Source organism: Telmatherina bonti (assembly GCF_933228915.1).
Source record: "Telmatherina bonti genome assembly, chromosome: 18".
NCBI lineage: Eukaryota > Metazoa > Chordata > Actinopteri > Atheriniformes > Telmatherinidae > Telmatherina > Telmatherina bonti.
The window spans coordinates 4367818-4389411 of NC_136616.1; the positions used below are offsets into that span (position 1 = coordinate 4367818).

Genomic DNA, 21594 nt, shown 5'->3' on the forward strand with positions numbered 1-21594 from the left:
AAGGCGGACCCGATGAAGAGGACGACTCGGTACCAGAAGGCGGACCCGATGAAGAGGACGACTCGGTACCAGAAGGTGGACCCGATGAAGAGGAAGACTCGGTACCAGAAGGTGGACCTGAGGAAGAGGACGACTCGGTACCAGAAGGTGGACCCGAGGAAGAGGACGACTCGGTACCAGAAGGTGGACCCGATGAAGAGGACGACTCGGTACCAGAAGGTGGACCTGATGAAGAGGACGACTCGGTACCAGAAGGTGGACCCGATGAAGAGGACGACTCGGTACCAGAAGGTGGACCTGAGGAAGAGGACGACTCGGTACCAGAAGGCGGACCCGATGAAGAGGACGACTCGGTACCAGAAGGCGGACCCGAGGAAGAGGACGACTCGGTACCAGAAGGCGGACCCGAGGAAGAGGACGACTCGGTACCAGAAGGCGGACCCGATGAAGAGGACGACTCGGTACCAGAAGGTGGACCCGAGGAAGAGGACGACTCGGTACCAGAAGGTGGACCTGAGGAAGAGGACGACTCGGTACCAGAAGGTGGACCTGAGGAAGAGGACGACTCGGTACCAGAAGGTGGACCTGAGGAAGAGGACGACTCGGTACCAGAAGGCGGACCCGATGAAGAGGACGACTCGGTACCAGAAGGTGGACCTGAGGAAGAGGAAGACTCGGTACCAGAAGGTGGACCTGAGGAAGAGGACGACTCGGTACCAGAAGGTGGACCTGAGGAAGAGGACGACTCGGTACCAGAAGGTGGACCTGATGAAGAGGACGACTCGGTACCAGAAGGTGGACCTGAGGAACAGGACGACTCGGTACCAGAAGGTGGACCTGAGGAAGAGGACGACTCGGTACCAGAAGGTGGACCTGAGGAACAGGACGACTCGGTACCAGAAGGTGGACCTGATGAAGAGGACGGCCCGGTACCAGAAGGTGGACCTGAGGAAGAGGACGACTCGGTACCAGAAGGTGGACCTGAGGAAGAGGACGACTCGGTACCAGAAGGTGGACCTGAGGAAGAGGACGACTCGGTACCAGAAGGTGGACCTGAGGAACAGGACGACTCGGTACCAGAAGGTGGACCTGATGAAGAGGACGGCCCGGTACCAGAAGGTGGACCTGAGGAAGAGGACGACTCGGTACCAGAAGGTGGACCTGAGGAAGAGGACGACTCGGTACCAGAAGGTGGACCTGAGGAACAGGACGACTCGGTACCAGAAGGTGGACCTGAGGAAGAGGACGACTCGGTACCAGAAGGTGGACCTGAGGAAGAGGACGACTCGGTGGTCTGCTATGGAGGTGTCCCCGCTGCAGGTGTAGGACAGGTGAGGCGGTTTGTTGTTTATCCTGTACTGGTAATAAAATATGACTTGATGAAGCTGCATTCTGGTTTTATTGGCTGAATAAATCCATAAAAACCAGTTTGGTGTCGGATCATGATGACAAACAGAAAACATCTTCTGTCCCAGAAAGACGAGATGGATTTCTGAACCAGTTCTGGTGGCCTCCAGACGGGGGGTCTCTGCGGTCTCCAGACGGGGGGCGGGCTCTGCGGTCTCCAGACGGGGGGTCTCTGTGGTCTCCAGATGGGGGGGGGGTCTCTGCGGTCTCCAGACGGGGGGCGGGCTCTGCGGTCTCCAGACGGGGGGGGGTCTCTGTGGTCTCCAGACGGGGGGGGGGGCTCTGTGGTCTCCAGACGGGGGGTGTGTGTCTCTGTGGTCTCCAGACGGGGGGGGGGCTCTGCGGTCTCCAGACGGGGGGGGTGTGTCTCTGTGGTCTCCAGACGGGGGGTGTGTGTCTCTGTGGTCTCCAGACGGGGGGGGGGTCTCTGCGGTCTCCAGACGGGGGGCGGGCTCTGCGGTCTCCAGACGGGGGGGGGGTCTCTGTGGTCTCCAGACGGGGGGTGGGGCTCTGCGGTCTCCAGACGGATGTTCCGCCCGTGTTTAAACACCAGACATTCGCTGCTGGGCTTCGGTTCGGAGAACTGGCGGCGGTAAATGAAGGAGAATGAGTCATCGTTATGCTGCAGGATGGTTCCGTGGAAAAGAACAAGAGCCAGATCTGCTGCCGTAAAACCTTTATGAGAGGCGAGGAACTGCTTGAAAAGCTGCCCAGCATGCACACCCTCTGCTTCCATCGATGAAAACTGATGATAAGGCTCGATCATATCTTTATTTCCAGTCAGGAGTTTCGATTGTAAATCAGATGGAAACAGAAACAAACCCGAAGGTTCACCAACATTAGATGGCCGAGGTGGAGATGTCTCCAGCCATGACGTCTCTGCTTTGCTTCAGGACGGCTGTTTGGTCCTGTGGCCGACGATTCAATTCAACTTGGTTAATATAGCGTCAAATTACGGCAATGTCACCTCAAGTCGCTTTACAGACTGAAAAAAAGAACATAATGAAAGCCAATTCATAACAGCCGATGTAAGGAAACCAACAGATTGAGTTTGATCCATCCTGAGCAAGCACACTGGCGACAGTGGGAAGGAAAAAACTCCCTTTTAACAGGAAGGAAACCTCCGGCAGAACCCGGCTCAGGACAGGCAGCCATCTGCCTCTGCTGTGTGGGGGGAAGAGGACAGAAAGACAACAGACAACAGGAACTGCTACTCCCGGCCAGGGAGACCTGCTGAGACAGGAGACATACATGTTAATGATGCTACACTGTTATGGGGGGGGGGGGGGGTAAAAGAAAGAGATAAAGAGAAAAAGAAAGAAGCTCAGTGTATCAGGAAATGTCCCTCAGCAGTCTAAACCTATAGCATATAGATACATAACAACCACATAAGGAAAGTGTAGGAGCGAATATGCTGATGTGTGCAGGCTTGATTGGCACTTGGGTGGAGGGTGTGTCACTTTGGGCCCGGGTTTGACCCAGATGTGGCCCGGGTTTGGCCCGGATGTGGCCTGGGTTTGGCCCGGGTTTGGCCTGGATGTGGCCCAGATGTGACCTGGATGTGGCCAAGATGTGGCCCTGGTTTGGCCGGGATGTGGCCTAGGTTTGGCCCGGATGTGGCCTAGGTTTGGCCTGGATGTGGCCCAGATGTGGCCTGGGTTTGGCCTGGATATGGCTTGTGTTTGGCCCGGGTTTGGCCTGGATGTGGCTTGTGTTTGGCCTGGGTTTGGCCTGGATGTGGCTTGTGTTTGGCCCGGATGTGGCCCAGATGTGACCTGGATGTGGCCGGGATGTGGCCTAGGTTTGGCCTGGATGTGGCCCGGATGTGGCCTAGGTTTGGCCGGGATGTGGCCTAGGTTTGGCCCGGATGTGGCCTGGATGTGGCCTGGGTTTGGCCCGGATGTGGCCTAGGTTTGGCCCGGATGTGGCCCGGATGTGGCCTAGGTTTGGCCGGGATGTGGCCTAGGTTTGGCCCGGATGTGGCCTGGATGTGGCCTGGGTTTGGCCCGGATGTGGCCTAGGTTTGGCCCGGATGTGGCCCGGGTTTGGCCTGGATGTGGCCCGGATGTGGCCCGGGTTTGGCCCGGATGTGGCCTAGGTTTGGCCCGGATGTGGCCCGGGTTTGGCCTGGATGTGGCCCGGATGTGGCCCGGGTTTGGCCTGGATGTGGCCCGGATGTGGCCCGGGTTTGGCCTGGATGTGGCCCGGATGTGGCCCGGGTTTGGCCTGGATGTGGCCTGGGTTTGGCCTGGATGTGGCCCGGGTTTGGCCCGGATGTGGCCCGGGTTTGGCCTGGATGTGGCCCGGGTTTGGCCTGGATGTGGCCCGGATGTGGCCCGGGTTTGGCCTGGATGTGACCCGGATGTGGCCCGGGTTTGGCCTGGATGTGGCCCGGATGTGGCCTGGATGTGGCCTGGGTTTGGCCCAGATGTGGCCTGGGTTTGGCCCGGATGTGGCCTAGGTTTGGCCCGGATGTGGCCCGGGTTTGGCCTGGATGTGGCTCGGGTTTGGCCTGGATGTGGCCCGGATGTGGCCCGGGTTTGGCCTGGATGTGGCCCGGATGTGGCCCGGGTTTGGCCTGGGTTTGGCCCGGATATGGCCTAGGTTTGGCCCGGATGTGGCCCGGGTTTGGCCTGGATGTGGCCCGGGTTTGGCCTGGATGTGGCCCGGATGTGGCCCGGGTTTGGCCTGGATGTGGCCCGGATGTGGCCCGGGTTTGGCCTGGATGTGGCCCGGATGTGGCCCGGGTTTGGCCTGGATGTGGCCCGGATGTGGCCCGGGTTTGGCCTGGATGTGGCCCGGGTTTGGCCTGGGTTTGGCCCGGATGTGGCCCGGGTTTGGCCCGGATGTGGCCTAGGTTTGGCCCGGATGAGGCCCGGGTTTGGCCTGGATGTGGCCCGGGTTTGGCCTGGGTTTGGCCCGGATGTGGCCTAGGTTTGGCCCGGATGTGGCCCGGGTTTGGCCTGGATGTGGCCCGGGTTTGGCCTGGATGTGGCCCGGGTTTGGCCTGGATGTGGCCCGGGTTTGGCCTGGATGTGGCCCGGGTTTGGCCTGGGTTTGGCCCGGATGTGGCCTAGGTTTGGCCCGGATGTGGCCCGGGTTTGGCCTGGATGTGGCCCGGATGTGGCCCGGGTTTGGCCTGGATGTGGCCCGGATGTGGCCCGGGTTTGGCCTGGGTTTGGCCCGGATATGGCCTAGGTTTGGCCCGGATGTGGCCCAGGTTTGGCCTGGATGTGGCCCGGGTTTGGCCTGGATGTGGCCCGGGTTTGGCCTGGATGTGGCCCGGATGTGGCCCGGGTTTGGCCTGGATGTGGCCCGGATGTGGCCCGGGTTTGGCCTGGATGTGGCCCGGGTTTGGCCTGGGTTTGGCCCGGATGTGGCCCGGGTTTGGCCCGGATGTGGCCTAGGTTTGGCCCGGATGAGGCCCGGGTTTGGCCTGGATGTGGCCTGGATGTGGCCCGGGTTTGGCCTGGGTTTGGCCCGGATGTGGCCTAGGTTTGGCCCGGATGTGGCCCGGGTTTGGCCTGGATGTGGCCCGGATGTGGCCCGGGTTTGGCCTGGATGTGGCCCGGATGTGGCCCGGGTTTGGCCTGGATGTGGCCCGGGTTTGGCCTGGGTTTGGCCCGGATGTGGCCTAGGTTTGGCCCGGATGTGGCCCGGGTTTGGCCTGGATGTGGCCCGGATGTGGCCCGGGTTTGGCCTGGATGTGGCCCGGGTTTGGCCTGGGTTTGGCCCGGATGTGGCCTAGGTTTGGCCCGGATGTGGCCCGGGTTTGGCCTGGATGTGGCCCGGATGTGGCCCGGGTTTGGCCTGGATGTGGCCCGGGTTTGGCCTGGGTTTGGCCCGGATGTGGCCTAGGTTTGGCCCGGATGTGGCCCGGGTTTGGCCTGGATGTGGCCCGGATGTGGCCCGGGTTTGGCCTGGATGTGGCCCGGGTTTGGCCTGGGTTTGGCCCGGATGTGGCCTAGGTTTGGCCCGGATGTGGCCCGGGTTTGGCCTGGATGTGGCCCGGATGTGGCCCGGGTTTGGCCCGGGTGCCAGCTGTGGCAGCGGTGCCGACAGATTCAGGGAAAAAGAAAGACGAATGTTTGACGTGAGAAGTTTGACAAATGAAAACTGTTCTCTTGACGTTCCAGGGATCAGTTTGGGCGTTGTCGTCAGGGAGTACGCGGCGCTCTCCAACCTCCACAAGCAGTATTTCGGCTTCCTTGGAGAGATCCTGATGCGAATGCTGAAGCTGGTCATCCTTCCACTCATCATCTCCAGCATGATAACAGGTAGGATGAACGGTCTGACTAAAGCAACCAGTCACTCCATCTATCTAACAAAACCTGATTTCCACGGCGGCAGGTAGCCGTTAGCGGTGCTAAGCAGCGACACGTTGCACCGACTAGACAGACAGGTGTTCCCATCGATGCTGATCGCTGAATAAAATCTGATTAATGGATCATTTACTCTCCTGTTACTGATGTTACCATGGTAACTGTAAGTCTGCAACCTTCCAGGTGTTTATGACCCACTTTATCCTGACACCAGCATACTGGCCCTGTTGTGGTCTGAAGCTCCCTGGTTCAGCTCGGTTCCAAGCCCAGAACCAGACAAACCGTGACTTTAACAGGAAGCGGCACAAAGAAAACCGGCTTGTAACCGAAGCTTTTGGTTTGGACCAGAGAAAGACGCTACAACTGATGCTTTGGTTGTTTAATGGAGATGTTGTGTTTCATCACTGCGATGGTGAAGACAAACTTTAAAACATGGAACCAAACGGTGTTAGATTCAGGATTTTCCCCAAGTCTGAAGAAGTCAGCATGTCCATGTTTTTCTTTGTCTCATTTTATTGTTGCTTAATGCTATTAGTGTTTATTTACATTATTTACCTGTTCAGCACAGTGGTAACCTTGTGGTATGTCAAAATGAATCAGTTCCATCCAGCTGCAGACGATGCCTCCAGGGGCAGGCAAAAACCCTGCAGCTGGGTTGCTGCGGTTACTGTCCGGCTAGGTGGCTGGTCCCTGCAACGTGATGCCTGTCTGAAGGTATCCGGCACTGCATGAAGCCGGCCGATGACAGAGCAGCTGACCTAAAGAACCCAACATGCACACGTGTTGTCTGCAGGTGTTGCAGCTCTGGACTCTGAAGTCTCTGGGAAGATCGGTCTGAGAGCTGTAATCTATTACTTCTCAACCACCATCATCGCCGTTGTTCTGGGTGAGTTGTAATTTTCCTTCTAGAAATTCACATTTTTCCTCATTTTTTATTGTTTTGGAATCAGTTAAAACTGCTCTGTAAAAAAACAAAAAAGTTCCTTTTTCACGGATTAGATTCAAATTGATTCATCTGGAATAAATTTAGTGTCGGTTCATAAAACTCACATTTCAACTCTGACATTAGCAGCTAACACTAAAGCTTGTTCCATACTCCAGCTCTCGCTTCTCGTGGAGGATGGAACAAGCTTAAGTTATCAGACTTCCACATTAGCAGCTAATGCTAAGAATGCAGGCTCTAATATTAGCAGCTAACGCTAAAATCGCAGGCTCTAATGTTAGCAGCTAATGCTAGGATCACAGGGTCTAACTTTAGCAGCTAATGGTAGGATCGCAGGCTCTAACATTAGCAGCTAATGCTAGGATCGCAGGGTCTAACTTTAGCAGCTAATGTTAGGATCGCAGGCTCTAACATTAGCAGCTAACGCTAAGAACGCAGGCTCTAACATTAGCAGCTAACGCTAAGAACGCAGGCTCTAAAATGTTGAACCAACACTGAATATTTTTTTAGATGGACAGGAAATGACATCACCAAACACGTACTTTTTTTTAAAAAAAATATTTTTTTTGATTTTCAAGTTTCATATATATATACAAAGAAAACAACAACTACAAAAACACTCACATTCATACACACACACACATACCATAGCATGCACCTTTTATGCTGACAATATTAGGTTTGAGAGTGATGGCATCATATCTCTACCTCCAGGTTCAATAAAGTCCAAGTGTCTGATGTAAAATAAATACCTCAGTTATTAACTTTCAAATTTGAATTCACTAAGGAAACTAAAGTTGTCATCTCTACTATCTCTTCCATGAAGTTTAAGAGATGTTAGAACCTGGAAGCAGTTAAGCTTTTATCTATGACATCCCACTCAGCAGCCAAAAAACATTCTCAAGGTCAAATTAATAAAAATAAAATGAATGTTTTAACAATTTACATCCGCTTGCTTCACCTATCTTCCTGATGTTAATATGGTCATATATGGTTCCCATAATTGCAAAATTTTTCTAGTTTTCCTTTGGAAATATAAGTCAGTCTCTCTAGTCCATTATTTTATGAAAGTTCTCTTTGTTCTCATTGTGTAATTGAAGGTGGCTCCATATTCTTCCAGTTTAAAGCAATTATCCTCCTGGCATGCAAGAATCCAAAATCCAGCAGTTGAATTTGTTTTTTAGTCTGTGGAAAATTTTCTGGATATATTCCCAGTATACATAGTCTGGCACATAGTGGCATTTTGATTCCAAATATTTCAAACACTTTAGATTGCTTTCCCAAGACCTTTGTATGTCTGGGTTTTCCCATAGACAACGGTTAAGCGTTCCTTTATCCTTCCGACATTTGGTACATGTGTCAGGAATATTGCTTGACATTCAATGAAGTTTTTCAGGAGTTATATAGACCCTTGTTAACCATTTCTATTGTAGGAGTTTTAGACGTGTATTTATTGTTTGTTTTTGAGCCTTAAAACATGCCTCATTCCATTCTAATTCATCTATACTTTCTGGTATATCAGTTCTCATTCATTCATTTTCTAAACCGCTTAATCCAATTCAGGGTCGCGGGGAAGCTGGAGCCTATCCCAGCTAGCTTTGGGCGAAAGGCAGGGTATGTCAGGATATGTAAACAATGCTGTTATATGTTGTAACCGCCAGGCGGCACTGCACAATAAAGTAAGGAGATGGCTGATTCCCAAGCTCCGTGCATGATGTCAATTCTTTATAAAATACCAAACGAAACATGGTGTCAGAAGTAAAAAAAAGTGAACTGATTTCACCAAGAAAGCAATGGAGGGACTTAAACCACCGACAGGACTCGAGCTGCAGCATGGTAACCTCTCGGAGAATTGGAGGAGGTTTCGGCAAAGGTTTGAGCTATACCTAGCAGCAACCGGTGGAGTTAGCAAACTGGTTAAAGTGCAGTCGTTGTTGTTCCTTCACATTGCGGGTGAAGATGCCGTTGAAGTGTACAATACCTTCACATTTGCAGAGGAAGATGATAGACACAAACTTGCTAAAATAATGGAGATGTTCGAAGAATACTGTAACCCGAAAAAGAACATAACATATGAGATACAAGTTCTTCACGTGTGTTCAAGGGGAAATGACTTTCAGCCAGTATATTACAGAGCTTAAACTAAAAGCAAAGTCGTGTGAATTCGGACAATTGGAAGAATCTCTTATACGGGATTGTGTTGTCTGTGGTATCACATCAGATGTAATGAGAGAGCGACTACTGAGAGAGACTGATCTTAACCTTCAACGAGCAACTCAACTGTGCATAGCGGCCGAAGCCACGAAAGTACAAATCAAGCAAATGCAAGACGAGGATTATAGTGCACAAGCATCCGCACGGCAAGCAAACACGTAGATGCTGTAAAATACAAACAGCCACACAAGAAGGTCCAGCAAAATAAAACAAAATCAGCTGAAAAAGACAAAGTTGCCACATTTTTCTGTAAACGATGTGGAAGTGAGCATACAGCAAAGAAATGCCCTGCATACGGCAAGCAATGCAAGAACTGAAAAAATGAACCATTATGCCAAAATGTGTCGTTCAAGGAAAGTACACACAGTGAACGAGGATGTCATGGAGAAAGCAAGCTTGTTTGTTGGAAGCGTCCAAGCACAAGCTCGACAACAAAAAGACCAATGGACCGTCAAGTTGAAAGTAGAACATAAACATGTAAAATTCAAACTTGACTCAGGCGCACAAGCCAATGTCATCCCTCATAAACTGATTCGAAGATTGGGTAAAAGAGCAACATTAAAACCCACAAAAGTGAAGTTGTTTGCATACACAGGAACCCAAATGCAAGTTGTGGGTGAATGCAAATGGGCTGTAAAATACAAAAAGAAGCCATACATGTTGGAGTTCATAGTGGTGAAGCCAGACACTATGCCAATACTGGGACTCAAGACATGTGAGGACATGGGTCTCATCAAAAGAGTTCACGCACTGGATAAAGGTACAAAAATGAACATTTTCAAGGACTATGCTGATGTGTTTGAAGGCCTAGGTTGCCTTGAAGGAGAACACAGTATTCGCATTGATGAGAGTGTGAGACCAAAGGTGCACCCACCAAGGAAAATACCTGTGACTCTAAGAGAAAAACTGAAAACTGAACTAGAAAGAATGGAAAAGTTACAAGTCATTGCAAAGATTGAAGAGCCTACCAAGTGGGTCAACCCCACAGTAATCGTCAAGAACAAAGGGAAATTGAGATTATGTCTGGATCCACGAGATCTCAATGTAGCAGTTATGAGAGAGCATTACCAACTACCAACTGTTGAGGAAATAACTTGCAGACTATCAACAGCCAAGTATTTCACAGTATCGGACGCAAGCTCAGGTTTCTGGCAACTCAAACTGGATGATGCCAGCTCTCGCCTTTGTACATTCAACACTCCCTTTGGCCGTTACCGCTTTCTAAGACTCGCCTTTGGGATCAACTCTGCTCCAGAAGTGTTTCACAGGACGGTGAAGCAGCTGTTTGAGGGCATAGAAGGTCTTGAAACATATATTGATGACATATTGATTTGGGGTGAAACTAAGGAGCAACATGACAACAGACTGAGACAAGTGCTAGAAATAGCCAGAGCAAAGAACTTTAAGCTGAATAAAGCAAAGTGCAAGATTGGTCTTGAAGAGATAAAATACCTGGGCCACATCTTCTCAAAAGATGGTTTAAAACCAGATGACAGTAAATTTGAAGCTGTAATCAAAATCCCAACTCCGGAATGCAAAAAAGATGCCGAGCGATTCTTGGGCATGGTAACATACCTTGCAGAGTTCATTCCGAACATGTCGCAACACACTGAATCTCTACGGACTCTAACAAGAGATGATGTTGCATGGCACTGGAGTGAAGAGCATCAGAACACATTTGTCAAGCTGAAAACAATACTGACAGAAGCACCATTGCTCAGGTACTATGATGTTAAACAACCAGTAACTTTGTCAGTAGATGCATCTAAAAGCGCACTTGGTGCTGTTCTACTACAAGAGAATAAGCCTGTCGCCTATGCGTCACGCACACTGACTGAAACAGAACGGCGCTACGCGCAAATACAAAAGGAAATGTTGGCAATAGTATATGGAGCTGAACGTTTTCACCAGTACATTTATGGGAGAGAAGTCGACGTTCAATCTGACCACAAACCATTGGAAGTCATTATGAAAAAGCCACTGAGTAGCGCACCAGCCAGAATACAAAGACCTCTGTTGAGACTGCAAAAGTACCAAGTGAATGTGCAGTATAAGCCAGGTAAGGAAATGCACATTGCAGATGCATTATCCAGAGCTTATCTGCCAGCGACCAGCTCACCTGACCACGGTATTGAAGCACAACTACACTTGTTAATATCGAACTTGCCAGTATAAAACGAAAAGCTTCAACTCTTTAAAACAGAAACGGCAAAAGATGCAACTTTAAGTAAACTCTTTGAAACAGTACTACAAGGTTGGCCAGAGACAAAAAGCCAAGTCACAAAGGAAATTCAAGCTTATTGGAACTACAGAGAAGAAATATCACATGCTGATGGATTCCTTTTTAAAGGAGAAAGACTGATTGTTCCAGCTTCATTAAGACCGGACATGGTGAAACTAATTCACGAGGGACATTTAGGTATCGAAAGCTGCAGACGCAGAGCAAGAGAAGTACTCTTTTGGCCCGGTATGTCTGAAAACATTACAGATTTGGTGAGCAGTTGTGATGTGTGCAGTACATATCAGAAACGACAAAGCAAAGAACCACTACATCCACACAGCGTTCCTGAAAGGCCTTGGCAAAAGATAGGCGTGGACTTGTTCACATTCGATCAGCAGGAATACTTACTGTTAGTGGATTACTATTCAAAATTTGTTGAAGTGGAGTGGTTAAAAACAGACACAAGAAGTGCAACTGTTATCACACATTTGAAGTCGCAATTTGCGAGACATGGAATCCCTGAAGTTGTAATTTCGGATAATGGACCACAGTTTAGCTCCAAGGAGTTTGAGACTTTTGCAAGTGAGTGGGACTTTATTCACAATACATCAAGCCCCCATCACGCACAGTCTAACGGAATGGCAGAACGTGGAGTACAAACTGTCAAGCTACTGCTCAAAAAGGCTAAAGCAGATGGGAAAGATCCATCTTTAGCAATGCTCAACATGAGGAATACACCACTTGAGGAAAATCAAGTCGGAAAATCACCAACTCAACTGTTAATGGGACGTCGTGTTAGGACCAAGCTACCGACACCTTTGCACATGTTAAATCCCAAAACAGTCACAAATGGAATACAACAGATGCCACAAGCTAAACAAACAAAGCAAAAGGACTACTATGACAAAGGAGCAAAACCTCTTCATAAGCTGCAGGTTGGAAATAACGTAAGACTGTGGCAAGATGGTGCATGGTGCCCAGCTCAGGTCACTGATAAGTCTGACCACCCAAGATCATATGTAGTTCAGACACCAGATGGACAAAAGTACAGGAGGAACCGAAAATTTTGGAGATTGTCAGGAAAACAGAATGTAACTCAGCAAAATGTAGTAACCTGTGCAGATTCTCAGAGTGAACCTGAAATGTGTACTACCCCACCTGTAACTACTGCAGATACTGTCAGTCCAGAAAAGCCTTATACAAGAACAGCCAGTGGTCGCGTTATAAATAGACCTAAAAGGCTTGTTGAGGAGTAGCATGTTGTCCTGTTTAATGGTTTAACAGTTCTGTAAAGTTATGTAAGAGAGCCAAGTTAAGGAAACAAAGCTACACAGGGTTTATTTTAAAAAAAGAAAATAAAGGGAGATGTCAGGATATGTAAACAATGCTGTTATATGTTGTAACCGCCAGGCGGCACTGCACAATAAAGTAAGGAGATGGCTGATTCCCAAGCTCCGTGCGTGATGTCAATTCTTTATAAAATACCAAACGAAACAGGGTACACCCTGGACAGCTCGCCAGTCCATCGCAGGGCCACAATATCAGTTCTCTATGTGTTTAATTTGTCTGTTGTAGACTCTTTAGAATGTGACAATATTAGATTATAATATTTAGACAATAGTCCTTTTTCTTTGTTTTTTTTAATTAATTCCTCAATTAAAGATAATTTAGGAATATACATAATATCCGAAGATCTAGATGACATGAAACTTTTTCATTTTAAATATTTAAAGAAGTGTTTTCAAGGGATTTGACATCAGTCACAGATCTTGAAATGTAAGCAACATTCCATTAACATACAAATCTTTAATAGTATGAATGCCTTTCATTTTCCATATTTTAAATCCACCATCATTTTTACCAGGTGTAAACTGATCGTTACTCCACAAAGGGGGAAAACTGGGAGAGAGTTGTAGATTCGTCTAAATGTTTATGAACTGTGTGCCAGATAACAATAGCATTCCTCAAAAAAGGGTTTATTGTTTTTTTTTTTTTTAATGTTTTCACGTCTGCAGAGTAAAGGTAGCTATATATTGGCAAATCTGGATTCGACTGTTGTTCAATATTCACCCAAGTTGGGGAAGATTTTGTGCTAAAATAATGTGTCGCTGATGCTAGCTGGGCTGCCATATAATACCACCTTAAAATTGGGAAGTTGAAGCCCTCCTCTGTCATAGGGTAGGTATAATAATTTATACCGAAGTCTTGCTTTCCTATTGTTCCAAATAAATTGACTAAATAATTTATTTAAATTATCAAAAAATCACATTGGTAATGCTAAGGGGAGAGTCTGAAAGTAATACAAAAATTTTGGCAAAATTGACATTTTTATCACATGTATCTGTCTTATCATTGATATGGGTAGATTTGGCCACCTGTTCAACATTTCTGTAACCTTGTTTACTAAGGGGTTATAATTTGTAGAAATAATTTTATTTAAATCTGGCGTAATTTCAATGCCTAAATATTTAAAACCATATATAGCAATTGTAAATTCCATGTGTACAGGGGGTTCCTTTTTTCTTCCTCATTCAAAAGCATGAGTACTGATTTTGCATTGTTGATTTTATAGCCAGAAAACTTTCCAAATTCTTCAATTAAACTCACCAAATTGGGGATAGTGTTCCCTAAATCTGTCAAAAAGAAAATGATATTGTCAGCAAACAAAGAGATAAGATGACTCAGATCTCCAATCTTGATGCCTGATATTCCTCCGTGAGTTCTCACTGCTATGGCCAATGGTTCCAAAGCTAAAGTGAAAAGTAACATGGATAAAGGACATCCTTGTCTAGTTGAACGTTGCAGATTAATGGGTTCTGAAATATTATTATTGGTTAATATTTGTGCAGTAAGATTTGTGTAGAGCAGCCTAATCCACTTCATAAAGGTCTCTCCTAATCTGTACCTTGGAAACAATTTAAACAGATAGTCACACTCGGAAAAAGATGGCGGCTGAGATGGAGTAAGGCAGCGTTTGGTCTCGCTCCCACAACGTTTATCATTCTAACATTCTCTAAGACCCCGAAAGCCACAACGGAGGACATTTCTCACTAATCTAACAAACATTATACAGAAATATGTCGAAACCCGCGATCAAAAAGAATACAAAAGACCACGGCACAAAAGCCAGCCCCGTGCATGAGGAAAGTGATGAGCTTAGCATGGCGGCTATTGCTAACCTACTGGAAGGACATCGCCAAGCCCTTTCCGCTGACTTTAAAACCTCCATCTCAACTCTCGAGTCGAAGTTGGACCGTGTCCACGCCACAGTGTTGGATCACGCTCAGAAGATTGCTTCTCTCGAAGCAAACTGCACTTTACAAGACGAACACCTGACGACTCTGGAGGCATCCTGTGCTACGCTAACCGATAGCAATGCCAAGCTGTTAGCTAAAGTTATCAACTTGGAGTGGTTGGCGTACCTGAGTCTGTGAAGGGACCGCGTACTACAACCTTCTTTGCGAACTTGCTCAAAGAAGTTCTTGGCGAAGATGTCCTGGATTCGCCGCCAGAATGTGACCGCTCTACAACCTGGGTTTCAGACCGGCACTGCTGTTCCCCGCCAGGCTTGTCATCACAGCGAAAGATGGGGCGAGGATGAGGCTCTCCTCGGTCCCCGAAGCTGAAGCCTTCATACCATCCACTCGTGCGGAGGAGACATAAAGAGTGACTGACACAACGAGCCCACCCCGACGAACCTCTACTATGCTTATTGGATAACCGAGTCACTGATTGCAGTCTGCGGGTGTTTCAACTATGCAGCTGTTTGAACAGTAACTACCAACCATTTTCCTATCATTTATCTAGTTCTGTGACTTTTTTCTATTGTGTAAACGTGTTTTGAATATTATTAGTATCATTCCTGTGCTTACTGACACTTACCTCTGTGGCTTAAGGGGTCTCCCTATGTTAAGGTAGGGAGGGAGGCTCTGGAAGCCTAGTTTAGCCGTTTGCTAAGAGTTAATGAGCTCTCAGATTTTGGTGTTTATTACGGGTGTAACCCTCAGATGGTCACAAATGCTATCATTGTTCTTTTTCCTTTTTTTTCTTTCTTCTCTTTTTTCCTTTCTCCCCCTTCCTTTCTTTCCTCCTTCCCCATTCACACACACATTCAAACGATCACTCTGTCACTCTCCCTCCATTACAGCTCAGAATTACGGTCGGGGCAAAGTCAACTTGCTGCTGTTTGCTCTATGGCTAATAGAATGAAAAGAGATAATGCCGTGCGTCTAATATCCTGGAATACCAAAGGCATGAATAACGCGATTAAAACTGGTAAGGTCCTTAAACAATTGCAATATCTTAAAGGGGATATGATTTTCTTGCAAGAAACTCACCTTAAAACATCTGACACCCTGCGCATTAAGAGGGCGTGGATGAGCCACTTATTCCATTCCAAATTTACAGATAGAACTAGAGGGGCAGCCATTATTATCCATAAAAGGGTCCTGTTTGAGCCAACAAATGTAATTCAGGATACTGATGGCCGCTACGTCATAGTCGCGGGCTTGCTCCAGAATATACCTGTGGTCTTGGTTTCCATCTATGCGCCAACTTGGGACGATGAAAATTTTTTTATAAGGCTTTTTACTAAAATTCCAAATGCGGATAGCCACCGAATTATTATAGGTGGGGACTTTAACTTAGTGCAGGATGTGACTCTGGACAGATCCTCCCCCACTCAAACCACAACATCCAAATCAGCGCTAGCGGTCAAAATGTTTACATCACAGTTGGGACTCTCTGACCCCTGGAGGTTCAAATACCCCGAAGTGAGAGCCTTTTCTTTTTTCTCCCATGTACACCACACATTCTCCCGAATAGATTTTTTCTTACTTGATAGTAAACTCATGGACTCTGTAAATGCATGCGAGTATCATCCAATAACCACCTCCGACCATGCGCCCACCACAGTCGACATTGGCTTTCCACGAAACATGACCCCACACTCACGATGGAGGTTCAGTTCACACTTACTGTCAGATGACAATTTCACAGGTTTCATCGCGACCAAAATTCGCTCTTACATAGAGTTTAATGACACCCCTGATGTCAGTAGTAACATTCTATGGGAAGCGCTTAAAGCTACTGTCCGTGGACAGGTTATATCCTATATTTCCCAAATGAGGAGGACGGAGCAGGCCAGGCTGACAGAAATTGCTGAGGAACTTTTAAAGCCTCCCCAACCCCCGCCCTCTACAAGAAACGATTGCTACTAAATTCTGAGCACAGTTTATTAATGACGCACGCTGTGGAGAGACAGCTTTGACAATCAAAACAAAACTTTTTCGAGCAAGGTGACAAGGCCGGAAGGCTCTTGGCACAACAGGCCCGTGCAGCTAGCGTCTCAAGACTGATTTCCCAAATTAAGACACCCGACGGCAATCTCACTTCTGATCCTGCAGTTATTAACAAATTATTCTCCGATTTCTATACCACACTGTACACTTCTGAATGTAAACCAATTACTACAATGACTCTCAATCCCTTAGAACAATTAGTGTACCCCCAAGACTGAAGTAAATCTTGCAAGAGAGATAGGCATACCGATCTCCTTGCTTGAGGTAAATGATGCAATTAATGCTATGCAAAACATGAAATCCCCCGGCCCTGACGGCTTCACAGCCGAGTTCTTTAAAGCAGACTCTACACTACTAGCCCCCATCTTAGTGAGAATGTTCAATGATTCCTTCACGGAAGGTAGATTACCAACAACCCTATATGAGGCATCAATTTCACTACTCCTGAAGAAAGAGAGAGACCCTACCGCCTGTGGTAGCTATAGACCTGTCTCACTCTTAAACATAGACTATAAGATTCTTGCTAAAATTCTCGCCCGTCGCCTTCAAAAAGCGATCCCGACAATAATCTCCACAGACCAGACAGGCTTCACATTGGGAAGACTTCCATTTTTCAATACCAGAAGGCTGTTGAACATTATTCACTCACCTGTGTCAAACTACCCTGAAATTGTTGTGGCGCTTGACGCAGAGAAAGCGTTCGATCAGGTTGAATGGGGATTTTTATTTTTTATCTTGGAAAAATTTGGCTTTGACTCTAATTTTATTTCTTGGGTTAGACTACTATATGCTACCCCTTCGGCGTCTGTAATTACCAATGGCGTACATTCAGCATACTTTCCCCTCAAACGTGGAACCCGGCAAGGATGTCCGCTTTCGCCTTTGCTGTTCATCATAGCCATCGAACCGCTGGCCATCTGGCTGAGAAATCAGAAGGAATTCGAGGGCATCTCCCATTTTGGTTTAGAACACAAACTTCTGCTATATGCTGACGACCTTCTCTTATTTATCTCAAACCCCACATCCTCTCTTCCCCCAATTTAATCTATTCTGGAGCAGTTTGGGAACATATCGGGGTATAAATTAAACATTCAGAAAAGCGAGCTATTTTTTGTAAATAATTTGGCAAAATCCGTCCCACGATCTGTGTTCCCTTTTAAAATAGCTGAAGAAGGATTCAAATATCTGGGGATATTTATCACAAATTCTTTCAGGGGACTCTTCCAGAAGAATTTTCAGCCCCTATTAGAAAAATGCAAGTCGAACTTATCAAGATGGGCCGCCCTCCCCCTATCTCTTGCAGGTAGAGTTAATCTTATCAAGATGGTAGTTCTTCCAAAATTTTTATATCTCTTTCAACACATCCCTATCTGTCTCAATAAGTCATTTTTTGTGAACCTTGACCGACAACTGAATCCGTTTATCTGGCATAACAAACCGGCCCGCATAAAGAAAAACATTCTTCAACTTCCTAAATCTGATGGTGGGCTAGCATTACCGAATTTTCATCACTATTTCTGGGCCTGCAACATTTACAAGCTTATATACTGGCTCCATGGTGATGGCACAGACAATTGTCCACCTTGGGCCCACACTGAGATCGCATCCTCATCTTGTTCTCTGCATTCTATCGTCTGTTCACAGCTCCCAATAAATGCACGTAATGTCTCACCTAACCCAATAGTCACCAATACAATTAAAATCTGGATCCAGTTTAGAAAACAACACGGTTTTCATAGGGCCTCGATTCTTGCTCCAGTTTTGAATAATTATGCATTTCTTCCCTCCTGCACCGATGCTGCATTTCGCACATGGTCTGAAAGAGGCCTCAAAACACTTAAGGAACTGTACGAGGACAGTGTCTTTATGTCTTTTACATCCATGTCAGATAAGGCCAACCTACCCAAGAGCCACTTTTTTCCGTATCTCCAAGTGAGATACTTTATCCAAAAACAGTTTCCATATTTCCCAAACCGTCCCCCTGAAGCTGAAATAGACCAAGTACTTTCTCTCCACTGGCAACAAAAGCGACTGACATCTGTCATTTATTACAAGATTTCACTTTTGAACCCAGACCCCACCATACTGCCTAAAAATGCGTGGGAAAATGAGCTGGGGATAGACATCCTTGAGGACCAGTGGAGAGACATTTTAAAAAGGATCCACTCTTCATCGATTTGTGCCGGGCACTGCTTACTACAATGGAAGGTGGTACATAGAGCTCATTTCACCAATGTCAAATTGGCAAAAATTTACCCAAATCACAGTGATGCCTGCAACCGTTGTAAACAATACCCAGCAGACCACGTTCACATGTTCTGGTCGTGCCCGAGCTTGACTAGTTTTTGGTCGAATATATTTCAAACTCTCAATCAGGCCCTCAACACAAATTTGGAACTAAATCCCCTGTCTGCTCTCTTTGGCTTCCCTTTTCCTAAAAATCTGCCAAGCTCCACACAGCATGTTGTGGCCTTTACCACCCTGCTAGCCAGACATGCCATACTCCTTAAATGGAAGCACACCTCCCCACCAACACATAACAGCTGGATATGGGAAATTTTACATTGTCTAAATTTGGAAAAGTTAAGGTTCTCACAGAAGGGATCTCTGACAGCATTCCATAAAACGTGGGACCCACTGTTGACCTACATTAATAACAGCCTGAGCATTACTATTGACGACACTTAGCCGATCAAATAGAAATAGGGAGAGAGAACACCTAGCCCCCCACCCCCCTTTCTTTTGTGTATATATATATATATATATATATATATATATATATATATATATATATATATATTTTTTTTTTTTTTTATTTTTTTTTTTTATTTTTTTTTTTTAAATATTTATTTATTCTTATGGTTATTTTATTTACTATTTATTTATGTTTATTATTATTTAATATTTAGTCTATTCATATGTTTGTTATCACTACTTGCTTTTTTTACTTTATTTCATTGCTATACTTTTGTGCAATAATCTTAACAACTGTGATTGCATCTGACAAGGATTTTTGAGAGGGATAGTGGGATTTAATCAGGGTTTTTCCTTTTCCGTTCGCTCTTGGTTATATTTCATTCTTATGCAGATACTACAAACAATGTTAAACTATCATATGCTATGACATTCCCTGCGAAAAATTCAATAAAGAAATTTGGACAAAAACAGATAGTCCCACTCTATTCTGTCAAAAGCTTGACAGGCATCTACTGCCAGCACTGCAGTCTTTGGATTCATGTTTTTCATATAGAATATTTAGAACACGTCTGATATTATGGCATCTTTGTCTCGTTTTGATAAAACCTTGTTGATCATCAATTATCAACTTTGGCATGTATTTTTCTAACCTTTTTGAAAGTATCTTACGTAAAATTTTCATATCACATCCCATTAAACTGATCCCCCTATTTGATGAACATTCTTTTGGTGGTTTGTTTGGTTTTAATATTAGTGTTATAGCGGCTAGTCTTAATGTGTCCAGGAGTATACCTATATCAAAGGAATCTCTAAACATATGAAGGAGTGGTTGTGCTAATTTATTTTTAAACAATTTATAAAATTTGTCCGGCAGCCCATCTGGTCCAGGAGCTTTACCACTATTCATTTCTCCTATAGCTTCTATTATTTTTTTAGTTGTAAGAAGGCTGTCAAGAAGTACCGTGGCGTCCTCTGAGAGTGTCCGAAATGGTAACTTATTCAATAAATTCTGGACTTCCTCATTTGGACTACTTTCTGATTGGTATAATAATTTATAAAACTCTTGAAAGCTTTCATTGATCTCTACTGGGTCATTAGGAATTTCATCTCCAGTTGATTTTTTTTTACTAAGTATTGCTCTTTCAGTCTGTTGGTTTTTAATTCTCTAAGCCAATAGTTTGCCTGCTTTTTCTCCCTGGTCATAAAACATTTGTTTTGTCCACATTAGACTTTGTCAGTTGTTAGTTTATTATCTTTTGCTCTCATAACCAGTAATTGTTTTAATTTTTCAGGATAATTTTCTAGCAATTTAATTTGACTATCTAATTGGATAATTTCTTGATTATAATTTTTATTTTGGGTACTGGTGTGACTAATAATCTCTCCTCTAATACATGCTTTGAAAGCTTCCCAACTGATACAAGCCGATGTTTCGTCCTTATTAAACTCAAAATAATCATCAATACATTTTTCAAACAAAATTAACAAAAGTTTTGTCTTTTAACATAAATGTTTGCAATTTCCATCTTTTTGAATATCCATTTCCCTTACCCAGTTGTATTTTTATAGAGACTGGTGCATGATCACATAAGACAATGCTGTTATACCAACATTTTTCCACATGAGACTGCAGTTTGTTTGATATTAAAAAGTAATCAATACGAGACTGTGTTTTCAGTATGCTTTAGAAACATGAATACTGCCTGTTTGGATTAAAAACCCTCCAAATCTCTATTAATCTAAGATCTTGAAAATAGTTATTAAGTAGTTTTCTGGTTTTGACATGTGTTATCTTTTTGAGAAGACCTATCTAGTGTTGGATCCAAGGTCCAGTTGAAGTCTCCACCTATAACATGCTGTCCCTCTAGATTGGAAATATCTAAGAATAATTTTTCAAAAAAACATGGTGACTCTTCATTGGGACCGTAAACATTAATGAAATTGATTTTCTGTGACAGGACATTTCCTTGTACCATAATATATCTACCACCTGTATCTACTATAAGCTTTGATTTTTTTTTTAATGGTATTGATTTGCGTATTAAGATAATAACCCCTCTTGCACGACTCATAAATGGAGCGTGGAAAACCTGGCCTGGCCATCTTTCAGTCAACATTTTAATATCTGTTGCAGGTAAATGCGACTCCTGTATAAAAACTATTTTGGATTTTAAGTATTTTACCCTGTTTAGTACCTGTTTTAATTTAATAAGCTTTCTCATTCCCCTGAGATTCCAACTAGTAATTATCACTTCAGAATGCCTTTTTTCTTTTGTCTTTTCCATAAATCTTAATCATTTGAAACCTTAACAAAAAGCAAGGTACAAAAAAAAACAAAAAACGGTGCATGCTGGAAAACACTCATATACACATTCATTCAACATAAAACTCAATCTGAACATTCCCCCGAACATTTGTACTTCATCCAGTAAAGCACACGTCCCCTCCCTTAATGTACAATGGGTTACCAGGATGTTGATCCACAAAAAT

At 45.4% G+C, this 21594-nt stretch overlaps 1 protein-coding gene across 1 annotated transcript in view; it reads left to right on the forward strand.

The window, feature by feature from the left end:
- slc1a1 (solute carrier family 1 member 1) overlaps positions 1-21594 on the forward strand; it is a gene marked incomplete at both ends in the record, with an annotated part of 50543 nt that overhangs the window by 4207 nt on the left and 24742 nt on the right. The window contains 2 exons of the mRNA XM_079257500.1: positions 5544-5684; positions 6523-6615. Coding sequence (XP_079113626.1) covers positions 5544-5684; positions 6523-6615 — 234 coding nt within the window. The remainder of the gene's footprint in view (positions 1-5543; positions 5685-6522; positions 6616-21594) is intronic.